Below are 19,484 nucleotides of genomic sequence, written 5' to 3'. Positions count from 1 at the left end.
CCCCCATACCTCTTTAATGTTCCAGGCGTGAAAACCAATGTCAACCTGCTGTCATTACAGCTGTCTAGTTATTGTAAAGAGAAGAATGATTTGTGCATTAGGAGGAGGCCCCCATCTCTTCTTTTTTTTTCTGGGTGAATGGGTTATTTTGTACGCATCCGGACAAAGATTAGCTAGCATGTTATCCTCATTTTGTTATTTACTATCAGATCCTTTATTATTAAGGTCTTGCTGCAGATTATGTGTGCAGATATTCTGAAGTATGTACAGTTTGTTTTTTGCTTTACCCTAATGCTGTAAGTCAGTTCGGGTTTGGGAGCTCCGTACCTGGTGTCCCCTCCCGAAGAAGCTCCAAGTTTTGAAACTCGAGTTGGAGGGGTGGTCGAGGGAAATGAGAGACAGCATTCACTAAAGTTTTAACAGTTGCCGAGGAATCACAGCCCGACCACTGCTAAAGATAAGTAAAGAGTGGAAGAAATAGAGTTTAAGATCTAAGTACAATGTGGTGGTATGAGATAGTGAACAGCTGTGATGATCTCATTTACAACTGCCTCCGTGTGTATCACTAGAGGTTGGTTGTTGGGTCTGAGCTTTTCACATATATATATTTACTATTTATGATTACAATTAGATGTATTATAAGAGGTGATTAGGGAAGTGCAATTTGTTTTTGGTTCATACAATCTGCTCTTGTAGTGGTGAGGAATCGTGGGACTCGTCTTTCTATTTCTTAGAATCACACCTGGGACCCCTCGTATATCCATCTTTGATGGGATCTGGTCTGACTGGGGTTCTTGGCTCGAGCAGGAGTTATGTTTGATTTTTAGTCGGTCTGTTCTATTGAAGGCATTTTTTATTGCTTGTTGGATTGACATAAGTTGTATTGTAACTGTTTAGGGAGGCTCTATCCATTAGTTCTACTTTAATTAATATTATGCTTATTAGTATCAGGCTTGCTATCAGTGTTCAATTCATTTTGAATCTTATTTTGTTAATTATAATTGTAGGATTGGAGGCTTTAAGTGACCATAATTCTGGTAAAGCTCTCTAGCAAACACTGCATCTGTAGGATAAGGCTATAAATCAGCATACGTCTGGTAGCATTTCTGGTAAATTTATCAAACATTTAATCTTTAAGGTTAAGGCTTTTAAAACAGCACACTTTTTGTAACTGTTCTGGTGCACTCTATCACAAGATTACAGTCTTTATAAAGAATACTTCAGGAGCTCATTTCTATCATACTGTACAAGTGTTCTATTAGACTCTATAAGTTAAAAGATTACAACTTTAAAACAGAATACTTGAAGCAATCCTTTCTAGCACACATTACTGTCCTCTTGATCCACACAAAGGGCCCACAGGCAATGTGGGCGCACCTATCACGTGGCCCTTTAAAGGGCTGATTGAGGTGTTGGGCGGGGCCTCACTCCAGCCACCTGGTTGTTCTGCTGGTGGGGAGAGGAGGGATAATCTGGTGGCTCTCTTCCTCCTCTCCCTGCTGGGGGCTTGTGGGTTTTCACCTGAGTTGTTGTTTTTTTTGTTTTTTTTTTAATAAGCTTGTATTGGTGAGTGTAGTAGCCGGTGGGGTGGGGATGGGGGTGGGGTGGTTCCTCTGGTTTATCTGCTTTGATTGTTTGCTCTGCTTTTGCAACATAACCAAGCACATGCATGCAGCAGGGGTTGGTTCCCTAATTTTCAAGAAATGTCCTGGCCAGCAAAATAACCAGTTCTAACCAGTCAAAAGACTTAGCTGCATTAGAGTGCCATGCTAAGCAGAGGTGGGACAAACTTTTTCTGCACCCTGGGGTAGGGTTACCATATGCGCCAGAAAAAGGAGGATGGATTGTGGCATCTAGGTTTTACTTTCAGTAAAACCCTACTGAGGCAGATATTCAGTTACACCCAAGCCCCCACCTGTGCCGCCTGAGCAAAGCTGCTTCTCAGAGAGGCAGATTTAGAAGAGGAAAAAAAAAAGGTCTTTTGACAGAGTGTGTATGTGTATGTGTGGGAGGAGCATTGGGCCTCTAAATGGAAAGTTGTGGTGTCGAGAAATGAATTGGTGTTTTGTTATGTGCTTAGTGGGTGTCAGGAGAGTCTACACCATTATCGATAGCGGGATGCACTACCAGACTGCCGGTAGCACAGCTGCACCTACCCCCCTCCTACTGAGGTGGCGTTAACTTCAGTTGTCCTAACATCATTTCTGACATCAAGCATATGGTAACGACCCATGTGCTAGCAGTCATAACCAGGCAGTCCTCCACCCACTCATGTCATACCCAGATCCAGCTTTAAGCAGCTATTGCAGGATTTTTATGATAGTGGCTACCTTTGTAACACAGTAAATAGTGGCGTGGGTGTGTGCTGCTGTCAACTGCATGACAATCCCTGCATTGGCAGCTTAACACAGTTTAGTTAAATAATGATAATGATAACTTTATTTTTATATACCGCCATACCATAAACAGTTCTAAGCGGTTTGCCCCTCTGTGCTCTTTGCTACAAATGGTTATATTCTTTTAAAAGAAAAACGTAATGAAAAATACTTTTTTTACAGAAAGAAATGGTAAAATAACTCTTGCACCGTGTGGAGACACACCAGTTTAAAGGGAAGATTATTTAGAAATGATTCCTTAATGCTGGTTTCTAATCGTTTTCCGTAAATCCCATTTTCAACAGGTGCAAATGTGAACTTGCAGACAAATAATGAAATTGAAGAGACCCCGCTCCACACGGCCGCACGCATAGGCATACCCGAGCTTGTGGCGTTTTACATTAGCAAAGGAGCAGTGGTGGACAGTCTCAATGCCCATATGGAGACCCCACTGGCCTGTGCATCTTACTGGGCCCTAAACCTAAAAGACCAGAAATACAGCACTGCCCATCACATTATCTGCAGGATGCTGCTAGACTACAAAGCAGAAGTTAACTCTCGAGATGAGGATTTTAAATCGCCGCTGCACAAAGCTGCCTGGAACTGTGATCACACACTGCTGCATATGATGCTAGAGGAAGGGGCTGAAGCCAATATTATGGATGTCAATGGCTGTACCCCTATACAGTACGTTATTAAAGTGACATCTGTACGTCCTGCTGCCCAACCTGAAATCTGCTACCAGTTACTCTTAAATTACGGAGCTGCCCGCATATATCCTCCACAGTTTCATAAGGTAACATATTTCCACTTATTTGTTATAAGAACATAAGAATAGCCAAACTGGGCTAGACAAATGGTCCTTTTAACCCAGTATCCTGTTTCCACAGTGGCCAATCCAGGTCACAAGTACGTGGCAGAAACCCAAACAACTAATAGGCAGTCCAAAGGCCTTATTTATGTATTAGGCTCCTAACTGTGTAAAATCCACCAAAAACACAAGCATAGATGAACAATAAATCAAAGATGAAACAACCAGTGATTGAAATTAAAAAATGAAATGAAAACAATGTAAAAGGCTAATGAAATTGAAAATCTAGCTGTGAGTTTTTAGAGTATTGAGGGGTGAAATTCCCCAGTACTTTAAGGCAGTTGTGCATTTTTTATTTTTATTTTTTTTTTGTGCCTCCTAGCATATTAAGATTGATCCGCAGTGGCCTTCTTGGAAATCCTCACAACAGCAATGCTCGTTTATGTGAGACTGGTATAAGAGCAAGATCTGGAGTATTTTTTGAGTGAGTGTGTGGAAGAGGGAGTCTTCTATGTTTTTTTTAGACAAACTTTGTTTGGACCAGGCCAGTTTGAGAAACCCTGCCCTAAACCCTAGAAGGGCTTAATTTTGCAAATATAGTGTAAATAATGTAATAGGTTGTTATATGATTTTAACCACACAAAAGAAATAGATATTCATGAAGTCCCTCCCAAGCTTACCCTCCCACAAAATTTATCTAACAACACTCTCACCAAGTTAAATCCAAATTTTTTTCAGAACAGTAACAGCAACTGTACAAAAGAAAAGCTGTCCCATTGTTTTTCTCCTATCCCTGCTCTGTAAGTCACAGGAACCTGTCAGAGCCTGTCAGAGTTGACAAAATAGAATCCAAGGACAAACTTAAACATGTCAGCCTCAGCGGGTAGTTTTATGTTTTTTCTTTCTCCTTTAAAACTGCAACCAACACAGCTTTTAAAAGTTATGCCTGAATACAAAATTAATCTGGGTGAGCTAATCTCTGGAAGTCAGCGGCACAGCATTAAGCCCTGCCCACAGTGACATCACAAGTATCAGATGCTTCCCTTCTTACAGGTGGAACAGGACAGGGAGAGGTAACTGCTCCTGCTCAGCTACAGAACCTTACCCTCATCACTACCTGCATCATCCACACTTGAGGCCGGAACTCCACTAAGTCAGCTAGTTCTTTCATTCTGAGATATGCACTAAATTGATTACAATAAAGTGCATATTATGCATATGGCTGATAGCCATCAAAAATTTATTAGGTCTACAATCAAACCCTGATGTTAACAGGATCCCGGCTATTATATCTGTGTACTAGCAGATTACCTGGCATTGCCCAGATATTTATTTATCACAAAATGTACCACCCCCCACATATCCCACATGTCCCTCCTCCCTCACATGTCCCTTCCCCCATGTCTCATATGTCCTACCCCATGTCCCTCCCCCCACATGTCCCACATGCCCTACCTCCCACATTCGCCTAGATATTTATTTCAAAATGTCCCACCCCCACATGTCCTACCCCACATGTCCCATCACACATGTTCCACACACATCCCCACACACATGTCTCACCCTCCACATGTCCCACACGAATGTCTCTCTCTAAGGGGCTGTACTTGGACTTAAACAGCATTGGAAGTGTCAGTATTCATCTCAGTGAGCCCGAAAACTAAGGGGTTAGACACTAATATCTGTGGTTATGATAATTTTTAAATGTCACCCCCTTTCCTCACTCAGTATTTTTCCCCAGATAGAAAGTCATATGTGTACCAAGTTTGGTTGAAATCTGTCCATGTGTTTCAGAATTATGCTGAGTATTCATCTCAGCGAGCCCAAAAACACTATGGGGTAGACACTAAAATCTGTCGTTTTTGATCATTTTTACGTCACCCCCTTCCCACCTCCACAGTGTTTGTTCCAAGATAGTAAGTGATATGTATACCAAGTTTGGTTGAAATCTGTCCATGCATTTCAGAGTTTTGCTGGAACATACATACAAACATCCGATTTTATATATACAGTTTCACTTATTTGTGATTTTTGGGATGTTGACTGCGCCCCCCAAAATTATGTCATGAGTAAAGTTCCTTTTTTTTTTTTTATTTTTTTACTGTACCGATAAAAAAGTTTGGCGCTTACCAACATTCACTCTGAAAATTGCTGCTTCCATGCTTTCTCCCACAAAATTGCTGCTTAAAATCTTCACCCTCAAAATGGTTGCTTCCCAGCAACTCCAACATAGGCAGACACCCAGGACAGTCACTGTGGATAGCGTGTGCAAGCGGTGGGGCCCTGCCATCCCCTCCCTTCTGCTTCCTGATCATCCGCCATCCTTTCAGACTTGGGGGATAGTTATGTTTTTTGTTGCGCTAACAAACCTTGCTTTTACGCTTCCCAGCACTGTAAGTGATTCGGCGTGACAAGGAGGAAAACACACATTTCTCATCTTCTCTTGCAGCCGCCAAACTGCGGAGATCGTGCTTTGGCATGCACCACTACACCACACAGGGGTTGGTCAGGAGAGAGCGAGCTAGAAACTTAGCGAGAGCCGTTCTCTCCAGCTTTCAGCATTCACGACCTTTAGGTTCGGGAATTGTTGTCTTGGTTTATTATTTCTTTTTTTACCGTTGTTTAGTTTAATGGGGTACATAAAATTGGATTTAAACTCTTGCTCCCCATTCCACCACCACAAATAGTAATAATAGTGGCTTTTTTAAAAAAAACCAGTAATAACAGTTGAAAAGTTATTCGCGGTTTCAATAGTAAAAACGATGGTGTTTACACAAAATTGCGCATAACATATAAAAAGTTATTCATGGTTTTTCCATATTCATGGCTATGTTCTGTCCGCATCCGCTGCGAATACAGAGGAAGAAGTGTATAGATCAGTGGTCTCAAAACGCAAACCCTTTGCAGGGCCACATTTTGGATTTGTAGGTACTTGGAGGGTCTCAGAAAAAATAGTTAATGTCTTATTATAGAAATTACAATTTTGCATGAGGTAAAACTCTTTATAGTTTATAAATCTTTCCTTTTGGCTAAGTCTTAATAATAATATTGTAATTTATAGCTAAAGAGACATATGATCAAGAAACTGTTTTATTTTACTTTTGTGATTATGATAAACATTCTGAGGGCCTCAAAATAGTACCTGGCGGGCCACGAGTTTGAGACCACTGATATAATCTACTGTGTATGTATTCTTGTTCTGGGCTCCTGAAGAGGACAGGATATAAAACTAACTAAATAAATAAATTACATGGAAAAATGCATCACATAGACAACTGATAAATGGTGCTGATAGGATGCTACACAGTATAGATATGATCACCCCAAAGAGCAGAAAACCTAGGAATAGAAATTCCACAATCAATACCAGGAGAAACTTGAAAACCATCACTTGCCAAAAAAAACCCAAACAAAACCCTGAATCCCATTCAGCAATACCATGCTGTTCTATAAATGCAAAATCTGTATGCAACAAAACCTCCCTGATTAGAGATATGATTGTAGAAGGGCCTTAAGAAGGGACAAGCCACTGCAAAGAAGAAACACTAGGGAAGGACACCTACACAGGCAAGTACCACAAGGGCAACAGGACAGACAAGCAGTAAATGAACACAGTAGTACCAGAGGGCAACCACATCAGACACAGAGGACGCACAAGCAGGAGAAGGAGCGGAGGAGGAAGGGAACCACAGAGGACACACAAGCAACAAGCAAGCAAGGATAGCAGGTTTAAAATCAGGTGAGAGACCTCACAGTAACACCAAGGATGCTACAAAAGGAAACAGGGAGAAGCCACTTCAGATAGCAGACCGGCAAGCGGACAGCAATGGAAGCAGCAGACAGAAGCAAAATGTTGAGCTACCCAGTTTTATGCACCGTTTGCCATACTTATAACTACCTCCCTTCTGGGAGGTGGTCTTATGTATGCACTCAATGCGATGATCTGGAGGGCCTGAAGAAACAAGTTAGACTCCTGGAAGGCAGAATACTGGAACTAGAAGCACATAAAAGCAGTGGAGGAGGAGGACAGAGAGGCAGAAAACTTCAAGACAGAGGAAACCATTGAGGAAGAAGTCCAGGAGTTAGAGAAGTTCATCAAGGAGTCTTACAGGGAGGCTGCGGAAAATCACCAGCAACAGTGGAACTGCCAAGATACACCTACAGTGAGGGAGGACCACCTGGAGGACAACCATAAGGAAGAAATGGGTGACACAGCAGCAAGACCTGGAAACAGTGGAGGGAACCCACAGGAAGACCAGTCAGATGCAAGCCAATGCCAGGATAAGGCTGGAGAGATGGACATACACCGCGGACACAGAGAGACATACACCTGCAGCTGGAGAGACAAGGGAAGATAGAGAGGACAGCAATCATCATGGGGGACTCCATCATCAGCAGAAGGAAGACAGGATTGGCTGGTGATCTGCCTACCGGGAGCCAAAATAGAAGATATAGTGAGCCGCATCAACAGGATCATCGACAGCGTGGTGATCCATTAGGGGACAAACAACGTGAGCAACAGGAACTACAGCAGGGAAATACTGAAGGACCAGTTCCGGATGCTAGGAAGGAAGCTGAAGACCAGAATGCCGAGGGTAGTGTTCTCAGAGATCCTGCCAGTACCCAGGGCCGATGACAAGAGGCAGATGGAGCTTCAAGCAGTCAACGTGTGGATGAGGCGCTGGTGTGAGGAAGAAGGATTCCACTTTGTGCGCAACTGGACGACATTCTGGGGGAAGAGCAAGCTATACAGGAAGGATGGATTCCACCTCAGCGGAGACGGAACAAAGCTACTTGCAAGCAACATCAAGCGAGAAATTGAGAAGTTTTTAAACTAGGAAGAAGGGGAAAGCTGACAGTTGACCAAGAGTTGATGGTTCAGAAAATGGTATACCCAGAGGATTACCATACAGGAAGATTGCGGGGAAGACTCATCGGATCATAGGCAAGGCAGAAATCCTGATGGATCGAAAGGACACAAGAGGGGAGGAAAAGCAAGAAAGGCCGCAAACTCAAGTGTATGTACATGAATGCAAGGAGCCTAAGGAATAAGAAGGGGGAATTGGAAGCTATGGTACAAAAAGATAACCTTGACATAATCGGCATCACGGAAATATGGTGGAACGAGGAAAACATCTGGGATACTGTGCTGCCGGGATACAAGCTATACCGCAGAGACAGAGTGGGTCAAAAAGGTGGGGTATTGCCCTATAAATCAAAGAGGGAATTGAGTCTACCGGAGAGAACACGCTGGAAATGAAAAATAAGGTAGAGTTCCCAAAATACTGGGAACAAATGGAATGGAAACGAAGATCGGCATGTACTACCGACCCCCAGGGCAGTTCGAAGAAATTGATGGAGAATTGACGGACAAGATTAAATGCAACTGCAAAGGAGGCAATGCAGTAATAATGAGCAACTTCAATTATCTGGGGATAGACTGGAACATAGGCACCTCTGGCTGCAGTAGGGAGACCAAGTTCCTGGATGCTGTAGGCGATTGCTTCCTGGAACAACATGCCGAGGAAAATACAAGAGGAAATGCAATTCTGGACTTAATTCTAAATGGACTATGAGAACTTGCACAAGGTGTAGAAGCAGAAGGAACGCTGGGAAGCAGTGTTCACAATATGATCCACTTCAACCTGGATATGGGGGTGAAACATTGATCCAGAACGATGGCCACGGCATTGAACTTCCAAAAAGGGAATTACGAAGGGATGAGACTCATGGTTGGGAAGAAGATTAAGAAGAGGATAAGCACTATAAAAACGCTAGAGCAAGCATGGTCCCTTTTTAAGGACACAGTCACCGAGACGCAAAATCTATATATACCGCGTATCAAAAAGGGATCCAAAAGGAAAAAGAACATGGAACCGGCATGGCTCACTGTATCGTTGAAAGAAGTGATCAGAGACAAGAAAGCTTCGTTTAAGGAATGGAAAAGGTAAAAAATGGATGAAAAATGGAAAAAGCATGAACAACATCAAAGCAGGTGCCATAAGGCGGTATGAGGGGCCAAAAGAGACTATGAGGAAGAAATAGTTAAGGAGGCAAAAAACTTCAAGCCGTTCTTTCGATATATTAAGGGGAAACGACCTGCGAAGGAAGTGGTGGGGCCGTTGGATGACCAAGTAATAAAGGGATTGCTAAAGGAGGACAAAGCCATCGCCGCCAAATGAAACACATTTTTTGTGTCTGTATTTACCGAAGAGGATATACACAACATACTGGAAGCCAACAGGCTATACGCAGGAAACAAAGACGGGAAACTGACTGGGTTGATGGTCAATCTAAAAGAGGTATGCAAGCAGATTGATAGGCTTAAAAGCGATAAATCCCCTGGACCAGATGGCATTCATCCGAGGGTAATCAAGGAACTGAAAGGGGTTATAGCTGAACTGCTTCAACTAATAACCAATCTGGCAATCAAATCGGGAAGGATTCCGGAAGACTGGAAAGTGGCGAATGTTACGCCGATCTTCATGAAAGGTTCGAGGGGAGATCTGGGAAACTACAGACCGGTGAGTTTGACATCCATACCGGGAAAGATGGTAGAGGCGCTGATAAAGGACCACATCATTGATCACCTTGACAGACACGGTCTGATGAGGACCAGCCAGCACAGTTTTAGCAAAGGCAGATCTTGTCTGACAAACTTGCTGCCAGGGCCGGATTTTACTATAGGCTAACTAGGCTTCAGCCTAGGGCCTCAAGATCAAAAGGGGCCTACATTCAAATTATTAGCAAAATTAAAATTACACTATTCTAAAAACAGTAAACACTAAAACACTGAACTGAAAATAAGGAGAAATTCTACGTATATGACTAATAAACAAACATAAAAATGTATTGGTTAAGATCAACGCGTTCGGCTCATTGGGTCTGTTCATTTGTATATACTAGATTGCACCAAAGTATAGTTCATACGTTCACTGATTGCTATGGCAAATATTGCCTTATGCTACTAAGCTCTGGTTTGTTCTTGCATAAATAAAGTGCAGATTGCCTTAGACGAACTCTCTTCAAGAGATAAATTTAGGATTAAATCATTTATTCCTATATTTGATGCACTAGAATCAAATTTAGGAAGAAGAGCTTCTGTTTATGATGATGTAGTGAAAATGTTTTCCTTTCTTGCCGATCTTACATTATCAAAGGTAGAACTTCAAAGAGGTGTTGAACTGTTAATGCAAGAATACCCAGAAGATGTCAACCAAAATCTTACTGAAGAACTATTTCATTTCCACACATATGTGAGACAAATACATAAACCTTCAAAAAATTCCACATTGTCGCATACAGACTTGTATCAAATTAGAGAATGACACGGTGGTGGTTTACCCGCGGCCACCACATTTTAGCCGCGGGTCACCCGCCGAAACGGGGAACGAAAACTAGCAGTCGCTGCGGCGACGGGGACAAGGCCATTCACCGCCCGTGGGGCGGTGAATGGTCTTGTCCCCGCAGTGAGGCATGAAGGATCGCGCGGTCCCCGCAGCACACACCCGCCTGCCCAATCGATCCTATTGTTTAGCCAGCTCTCTCCCTTCTCCTCACCTTAGTATGTAGGCTTTCTTTTTCGGCGACCCGCACGCTATCAAAGAGCCGCGCACCCGCTGCTGCTCAGTTTCGATCTTCTGCTCTGACGCAACCGGAAACAGGAAGTTGCAGCAGAGCAGAAGATTGAACACTGAGCAGCCGCACGTGCGCGGCTCTTTGGGAAAGCGTGCATGTCACCGAAAAACAAAACCTACAAACTAAGGTGAGGAGAAAGGAGAGAGCTGGCTAAACAGTAGGATCGATTGGGCAGGCGGGTGGTGGCTGCAGGGACCGTGCGATCTCTCGTGTTCCCGGCTCAAATTGGAAGGAGGGAGTGAAAAGGAAAAGGATTCTGGGCCAAGGAGATGAAGACGGAAAGAAAAACTCACAGCAGGAAAGAAAGGGAAGGACAGGCAGGTGAGCCAGATGCTAGAAGCAAGGGGGGGGAGGAGGGGAAGAAAGAGGGAAAAAAGCTAGATGGGGTTGAAAAGAAGAGACACACTGGTATGGAAGAGGAAGATAGGGGAAATCTGGACACAGGAAGGTAACAGAAAGAGGGAAAATTATGTGCATGGGGCATAGGGACAGTGACATAAAGGGGACATGCCATGGGGATGGTATATGGACACAGGGGGGGGCAATGACAGATACATAGGGGAGATATTAGAAATGGAGAAAATAGGAGCACAGAAGTGAGATGGTTTGTGGGGATGGGACAGGGACCGAGCTTGCAGGCTCCAGTGGCTTGCACAAATTACATTGTAACGTGCCATGAAAATAAGAGGGAGGAAGGTAGATAGATAGGCCACGCGAGAGGAGCTGAAGGGTAGTAGAAAGGAACAGATGGTAAAGGAGGGAGGGAAGGGTGGTGGTGGAAAGGAATAGGACAGACATTGAAGGAGGGTGGAGAGGAACAGACCTCGAAGGGAAATGTGGAAGACAGAGTGGGAAGAAGACAGATGCCAGACTATGGGGGAACGGAGGGAAGAAGATGGGTGCTAGACCAATTGGAGGGGGGGTGAAGGGAGAGGCACAGTAACAGCAAGTGGAAGACGCAGAGAGAAGACACACAGTGGATGGAAGGAATTGAATGAGAAGATGTGGAAAGCAGAAACCAGACAACAAAGGTAGAAAAAAAAAATTATATTTATTTATTTATTTTTTGCTTTAGGATAAAATAGTATATTAGTTGTGTTGATAAAAATTTATAAACAAAGCCCTGCCAGCTGAACATCTCTTTCTCTAGTTCAGCAGCAGGAACTTTGATTTATAAGAAAGGAATAAGCTAAATATTACAGTACTAAGGCTTATATGGATGCAGCGGGGACGGTGACGGGGCGGTGAATGGGATGGCAGTGGCGGTGACAGAGCGGTGAAAGGGATGGCGGTGACGGTGACGGGGCGGTGAAGGGAACGGCGGTGACGGGACGGTGCAGAGGATGGTGGGCCGGTGACGGGGCGGTGACGGGAACAGATTTTTTCCCCGTGTCATTCTCTATATCAAATAATATTCAAAGAAAATATTCAAGTGGCCTTCCCCAATGTGGAATCAATCTTACTGCTGTTTCTCAGTTTAATAGTCACTAATTGTACTGGAGAAAGGTCATTTTCAAGATTTAAAAATATCAAAATTCAATTAAGAAGCACAATGACCCAGACGAGGTTGTCTTCATTGAGTATTTTGTGCATCGAAAATGAGACCTTCAGAAAAATAGATTTTGATGAACTTATAGAAGAATTCTGCGTGAAAAAGTTTAGAAAGAAATTCTTCTAATCTACAATTTCGTTTTAAATGTATACTTGGATTGAATCAGTTCTTAAATAAAATAACTGTTAACATAAAATTTAATATGATATACAATTTGATATTTTCTTTTTTGTGATCTGGATTTTGTTTGAATAAAGTTCCATTTTTGGTTTAGTTTAAGACTTAAAATTCATAATAATAATTCAAATTTATCTGAATTGAATTTGGTTTAATCTTCAATGTATTGAATATATTTAATTTAATTTGATAGAAAATATGATAATTTTTATTGCGTATTTTATTTTCGTAGTCAAAGATTTTCATTATTTGAATTTTGTTTCTTTGTAAATGTTGTGTGTTATGTTTGATTAGTTATTGTTAAAAGTACTATATATGGTGCTGAGAATAAATGTCCAAATAAGTGTTCTCGACTTTTTTTTATTTATTATCCATGTCACATTTTTTATAAAGGTTAGTACCAATAAGAACATGTTTCATTTAACATATTGATATATATCACAGTAATGATGTATTTTATTATCTCTCATGTAATTTACAAACTTAAAAATGGGAGGTGAAAGGGCCTCATAAGTGGAATAGCCTAGGGCCTCTTTTCATCTAAATCTGGCCCTGCTTGCTACACTTCTTCAAGGGAGTAAACAGACAGATAGACAAGGGCAACCCGGTCGACATTGGATATCTGGATTTTCAGGAGACGTTTGACAAGGTCCCGCATGAACAACTACTTTGAAAAATTGTGAGCCATGGAATCGAGGGTGAAAGACGTGGATTAAAAACTGTTTGGCGGATAGGAAACAGAGAGTGGGGGTAAATGGACAATACTCGGACAGGAAAAGCGTCACGAGTGGAGTGCAGCAGAGTTCAGTGCTTGGACTCGTGCTCTTCAACATATTTATAAACGACCTGGAAATTGGTACAACAAATGAGGTGATTAAATTTGCAGACGATACGAAGTTATTCAGAGTAGTGAAGACACAGAAAGATTACGAAGACCTGCAATTTTACATAAACACGTTCAAGAAATGGGCTGCAATATGGCAAATGAGGTTTAACCTGGATAAGTGTAAGGGGATGCATGTCGGTAACAAAAATCTTATACACGAATACAGGATGTTCGGTGCAGTATTCGGAGAGACCCCCCAGGGAAGAGACTTGGGAGTACTGGTTGACAAGTTGATAAAGCTGTCCGCGTAATGTGCGGCGGCGGCAAAAAGAGTGAACAGAATGCTAGGAATGATTAAGAAGGGGATCATGATTAAGAAGGTTATCATGCCGCTGTACTGGGCCATGGTACTCCCCCACCTGGAATACTGCTTCCAGCACTGGTCGCTGTACTTGTAGTAGGACACGGTACTACTCGAAAGGGTCCAGAAAAAAGCGACTAAAATGGTTAAGGGGCTGAAGGAGTTTAGAGATTAGAGAAACTGGGCCTCTTCTCCCTTGAAAAGAGGAGACTGAGAGGGGACATGATCGAAACATTCAAGATAATGAAAGGAATAGACTTAGTAGATAAAGATAGGTTGTTCACCCTCTCCAAGGTATAATAATAATAATAATAATAACTTTATTTTTCTATACCGCCATAGTCAGGCGACTTCTAGGCGGTTCACGTTGAAAGAAGGCTGGACAGTCAGCAATAACAATAAGTCTAAATAGAAAGCTTACATACTACTTGGAGTTCCATGGGTAAAGAATACATGACAGGAGTTTCTTGAGAGAAAGAAAAGGCGTTTACAGTGGGGGAAATCCTAGTGAGAGAGAGGACTGTTTTAGTCAATGAATTTGTTGAATAGGGCGGTTTTAAATGATTTTCGGAATGCACTGTAAGTCAGATTGGGTTCATTTATGCAGTTTCTCAGCCAGACTTGCTGTCTGTTAGGGAGGGAGAACGAGAGGGCACTCTCTAAAGTTAAAAGGGGATAGATTCCATACAAACCTAAGGAAGTTCTTCTTCACTCAGAGAGTGGTAAAAAACTGGAATGCTCTTCCGGAGGCTGTTATAGGGGAAAACATCCTCCAGGGATTCAAGACAAAGTTAAACAAGTTCCTGCTAAACCAGAACGTAAGCAGAACATAAGGCTAGACTCAGTTAGGGCACTGGTCTTTTGATCTAAGAGCTGCTGCGGGAGCAGAATACCTGGCACGATGGACCGTTGGTCTGACCCAGCAGCAGCAATTCTTATGTTTTTATTACAGAGACATGGCTAAAGAACAAGTCTAACCCTGTAATGCTAGTTTGTCCAGCAGGCAATAAGATGATATGTATCAACAGAGAGGGAAAAGGGAGGGGGAGTAGCAATGATATATAAAGGCTGCTTAGAAACTGAAGAAGTTGGCTCCCTGTGTGAACTAGAAATAAAGCTGTTGTATTGTCAACTTAAGAGATCCAGCGCAACAGCCTCATGGCCTCATTCTTTGTTATAGACCTGGTCCCTGGTCAAAATGTGCACCAAAATTGCATGAATTTATGTCTAATGCCTGCATCTTGTACATTTTGATCTGCAGTTTTTTCTTTGGGTTTTTTTTTAAATGTCTAATGCGGCACTAACATGTTCCTCTTTGACACTTCTAGGTTAATTTAATCTACTTTGTGAAAACGCTCTAATTGAGGATATTAATGAACTTAATTTCTCAACAATTTTTCATTTACATATACCGCAACAGGCCCTACGCACAAAAAAGGCTGCTCACTAGATGTGATCACAGCAAAACTATTATCCTTCATTGAATGGTCACCACTAGTCTGGTCAGACTCTGTAGATTCACCTTAAATTGCAGACTATTGCACACCAACCCAGGTCCAATAAGTAAAATGATCAAATCCATAGGGAAAATTGATGCTCATATGTTCTGGGAAAATCTGGGACCCTCCCTACGAACAATAAGGGAGGGTCCCAGATTTTCCCAGAACATATGAGCATCAATTTTCCCTATGGATTTGATCATTTTACTTATTGGACCTGGGTTGGTGTGCAATAGTCTGCAATTTAAGGTGAATCTACAGAGTCTGACCAGACTAGTGGTGACCATTCAATGAAGGATAATAGTTTTGCTGTGATCACATCTAGTGAGCAGCCTTTTTTGTGCGTAGGGCCTGTTGCGGTATATGTAAATGAAAAATTGTTGAGAAATTAAGTTCATTAATATCCTCAATTAGAGCGTTTTCACAAAGTAGATTAAATTAACCTAGAAGTGTCAAAGAGGAACATGTTAGTGCCGCATTAGACATTTAAAAAAAAACCCAAAGAAAAAACTCGGACAAAAATTATATAGTGTGGACAAAAGAAATAGAATTCATGTTAGAATCTATAGCTCCTTCAGCAGAGAGAAAATTACCTTGAAGCGATAAAAAAAACGTGGTACTCAGCAGAATTGAGAAGCTTAAAAACAGAATGCTAAAAACTAGAGAAAGTTTGGAGGAAGTCAGGAGATCAATTGCTTAGAAACAAATGGAGAAAACAAGGTACATATTATAACAGACAAATAACACAAATGCATATATTATTCATATATGATTGGGGTAGACCAGGGCTTCGCAAACTGTGTGTCACGGTACACTAGTGTGCCACGATGCTTGGGAGAAGGCACATCCTGTAGGCAGTCAGCTGGAGATAGCACCTCTCTTTCTCTCTGTGTGTCTTCCTTTCCAGCACCTCCCACTGGCGGCTCAGACCCTTCACGCATTTCTGGACATCAACGTGCTGATGTCATGCATGCGTGTGACATCATCACATTGATGTCCGTGCACTTCCAGATGCCTCAAGCCACAACCGCCATGTTTGGTGTGCTGCGGCTTGGCAAAGTTTGTGAGCCACTGGGGTACACAAGCCAGACTTAAGGAAGATGTTCAAAATTCTGACCAAACTGACAGACTGCTCATCGGTGACTGCCTCAAACATAGAACCCCCCCTACACCTAACAAGATCGAGAATATATTTAAATTATTTGGAAACACTGTAGACAATCAACTAGATGATGTTTACTCTGAAAGTAGCTCAGTTGATATACCAGTGGACAGAGTATGGGTGCTTTTAATACTGTCATAGCAACAGAATTAAGACAATTGGTGAACATTCTATCTGGAACAGGATGCAAACTGGATCTATGCCCATCCCACCTATACCAAGTTATGCCAGAAAAAGTGCTGAACTGGCTAGTTAAGATGGTTAATTCTACATTGGGGCAAGGATGGTTTTTAGAGGAATTTGGTGATATTTTACTTACACCTATCCCAACAGCAGCAAATTTAGACCAATCTCAAGCAGCAAGCTACAGACCAGGAGCAAGTATACCTTTTATGATGAAATTGATAGAGTTTGTAGTCACCTCCCAGCTTAAAGATTATTTTGTAAACTGGAATCTATTATCACCCTCCCAAAATAGGTTTAAAAACCTAAACAGTACAGACACATGCTTGATAGATCTGGTATCTAGAGTGCAATCGGTGAACAAATGCTGATATTACAATTTGTTGTCTCAACAGCATTTGATACAGTAAATCACCCTGTTGTTAAATAGACAATCCGAAGTAGGAGTTTCAGGACTGGTATTACAATGGTTTCAAGGCTTTTTGATGAAAAGATGCTACAGAGTATTACAAGATCCTTCTCTGACAACTGGTCTCCACCACATGGTGTACCACAAGGATCTTCTATCTCACCATCATTATACAATATCTTTATGATCACACTAAATCCGATCTTTCTCAGACCTGGGGAATTACTTTTTTCATATGAAGATGATGTCTTTCTATTAATTCCTGCAGATCTGAACCAAGCAAACATGGCTACCATACTGTCCAGAGCGTTAACTAAAGTGCAAGAATGGTGAGCAAAGTTTTGGTTCTACCCTGCTCATAGATGCACTGAAATGATAATAATTGTACAAATATTTCAGATAAAATATTGTTTATTAAAATTTAACAGACAGTCCTGTTTCAAGGCATTCATTTGTACAATGGAGGAACAAGTCAGAGAGTGTAAATGCAACTTCCCTGACTTAATGCCCTCAAAATTCCATTCTGCTAGGTTCATTTAAATATACCTAATACATGACGACATTTTACTGCCTGCATATAATTGGTCATGAATACTTGATACCACATAAGGTGCTTGTATACATATTGGGGGAGTGTCCCACTCACACAAGAATTCCTAAAAGTTACATTTTAATACTAGCTTATCTAATAATGAAAAGGTACAGAATAAACCAAGAAAAAGTATTACAATATACTTACAGAGGAAAAAATTATCCATACACACAGCTTTAAATCATTTCTCCTTAACAGTCAAACTGCTGCTCCCATGTTACTGAGTCACTTAAGAGCATGCACTGAAAATCCTGTGTTTTGGTGAAAGAGAAGGGGAGTGGCCAATCCACTCCCACAAAACCTACATTTTCCTATATGACTCCTCCAGTACAATTTTTAGAGGTAATTATATTTCCATCTGAACCCTTGAATAGGAAAGTTCCTACATTAATAGTTTACTAAAATTGTATTCCTCATATATGCTTTTTGTATATCCAATTAGAATTTCTAACTTTACCCTGCAAAAAGGAGAGGGAACCCCCTCCCCTGGAATGTAATCTCTGTAGTAAGAAGAAAAGTCCATCTCTATAGCAACCAGGTCAAAAGCCAAACCTAACTGCCACAGGTTTTTGGAGACCAGACTGGGCACACATTGAAACAATGGAACTTCATAATACTAAGCTACAGCCTGGGTGTATCTTCTCTGGTCTTCAACGGAGCTTGTATATTAATTCTAGTGACCTGAGAGAAGGCCTACTCCTGTTTCCATTGACCTCAGCACAAAACACATATTTAGGTCAATATATTATCCCATATTTGTCTTATCTGGTTTGTGTTCTGGCTTATCCAATTGTAATTTTATATAGCCAATTATAAACCCTTCTCCTCTGCCCTTGGATTAGGTCCTTATCTTATAAATCAAACCCTGACTAGTAAATCCAGAGCAATGGGAGGAAAAATATAATGGCTATTTTGTTTTTCATGCTTGCCCATTCCACCATATATCTGTCCATTTTTAATAGGTGCCACGCCCAGGTTCAAAAGGGCCTCATCAATGGTTGGTAAGATACCTTCTCAAACTAAATATTGAAAAATCCAAATTATTATGGTTTGGGCGACACATACACCTAATTCCATCTACCATTGATATGACAAATGGCACTAGCTTCAACATTCAGAAATCCTCAAAAGTTCTAGGAGTCACTTTAGATAGTTCATTGAGTTTTGAAGACTATGTTAACAATTTAGTCCAGAAATTCATCCTATACAGGGCATAGGATGAATTTAAGAAGTGATAGACTCAGAAGTAATCTAAGGAAATACTTACAGAAAGGGTATGTGAGAGAGTAAGGGGTTCTCTCTCACTGATGTTACCCTTTCACCGGTCAAGAGGAGGCACTGGCCCATTTGTGGGTAAGCTATATGGTCCAGGATGCACTGAGCTCTGTAGCTCAGAGCTCAATGCTCATCCAGCAGGTGGCACAAACTACAAGAACAGGTTACCCTGCTGAGTCATGGGTAGAACTCTGGCAAGAAGAGATTCATATGATGACTTCCATGGCAACCCAGGACGCTCTGCATCCCATGAGCCCTTCTTCACTGGTGCTGTGCATGCACTGATGACACAGCTGCCAATGTCAACACATTGCCATGTCATCGCACATGCATACTGAACCAACAGCAGAACCGTGACAGGAAAGAAAACGCACAACCACAAGGCCAGCCCAACCTGGGTATCACTGCCGCTCTGCTTCCTTTTGCCCTGTCTGTGGTCTGGTCTGCAACTGACCTGGTTCAGGTAATTTAAAATTATAACCCTATAGGATTCCACAAGGATGTCTGCCCCTACATGCACACCTGACAGCATCAAATGCGAAGGTGAACTGTGTCCCTCAGATGACAAGGTGCCTGACAGCAAACCAACAAGATAAGGATAGACAAAAGGAATGTGGTAGGACT

The 19,484-nt window shown here is 41.8% G+C and overlaps 1 protein-coding gene across 2 annotated transcripts in view; it reads left to right on the top strand.

Moving 5' to 3' along the window:
* ASB4 (ankyrin repeat and SOCS box containing 4) overlaps positions 1-19,484 on the top strand; it is an 88,596-nt gene that overhangs the window by 43,400 nt on the left and 25,712 nt on the right. For both annotated transcript variants that reach the window (XM_033931092.1, XM_033931091.1), the window contains exon 3: positions 2,681-3,171. In XM_033931092.1, the coding sequence (XP_033786983.1) occupies positions 2,681-3,171 (491 nt within the window). The remainder of the gene's footprint in view (positions 1-2,680; positions 3,172-19,484) is intronic.

The sequence above is a fragment of the Geotrypetes seraphini genome, chromosome 2 (genome assembly GCF_902459505.1).
Source record: "Geotrypetes seraphini chromosome 2, aGeoSer1.1, whole genome shotgun sequence".
Lineage (NCBI taxonomy): Eukaryota > Metazoa > Chordata > Amphibia > Gymnophiona > Dermophiidae > Geotrypetes > Geotrypetes seraphini.
Note: the sequence above shows the minus strand (reverse complement) of the source record. Positions and strands in the feature narration are given on the sequence as shown.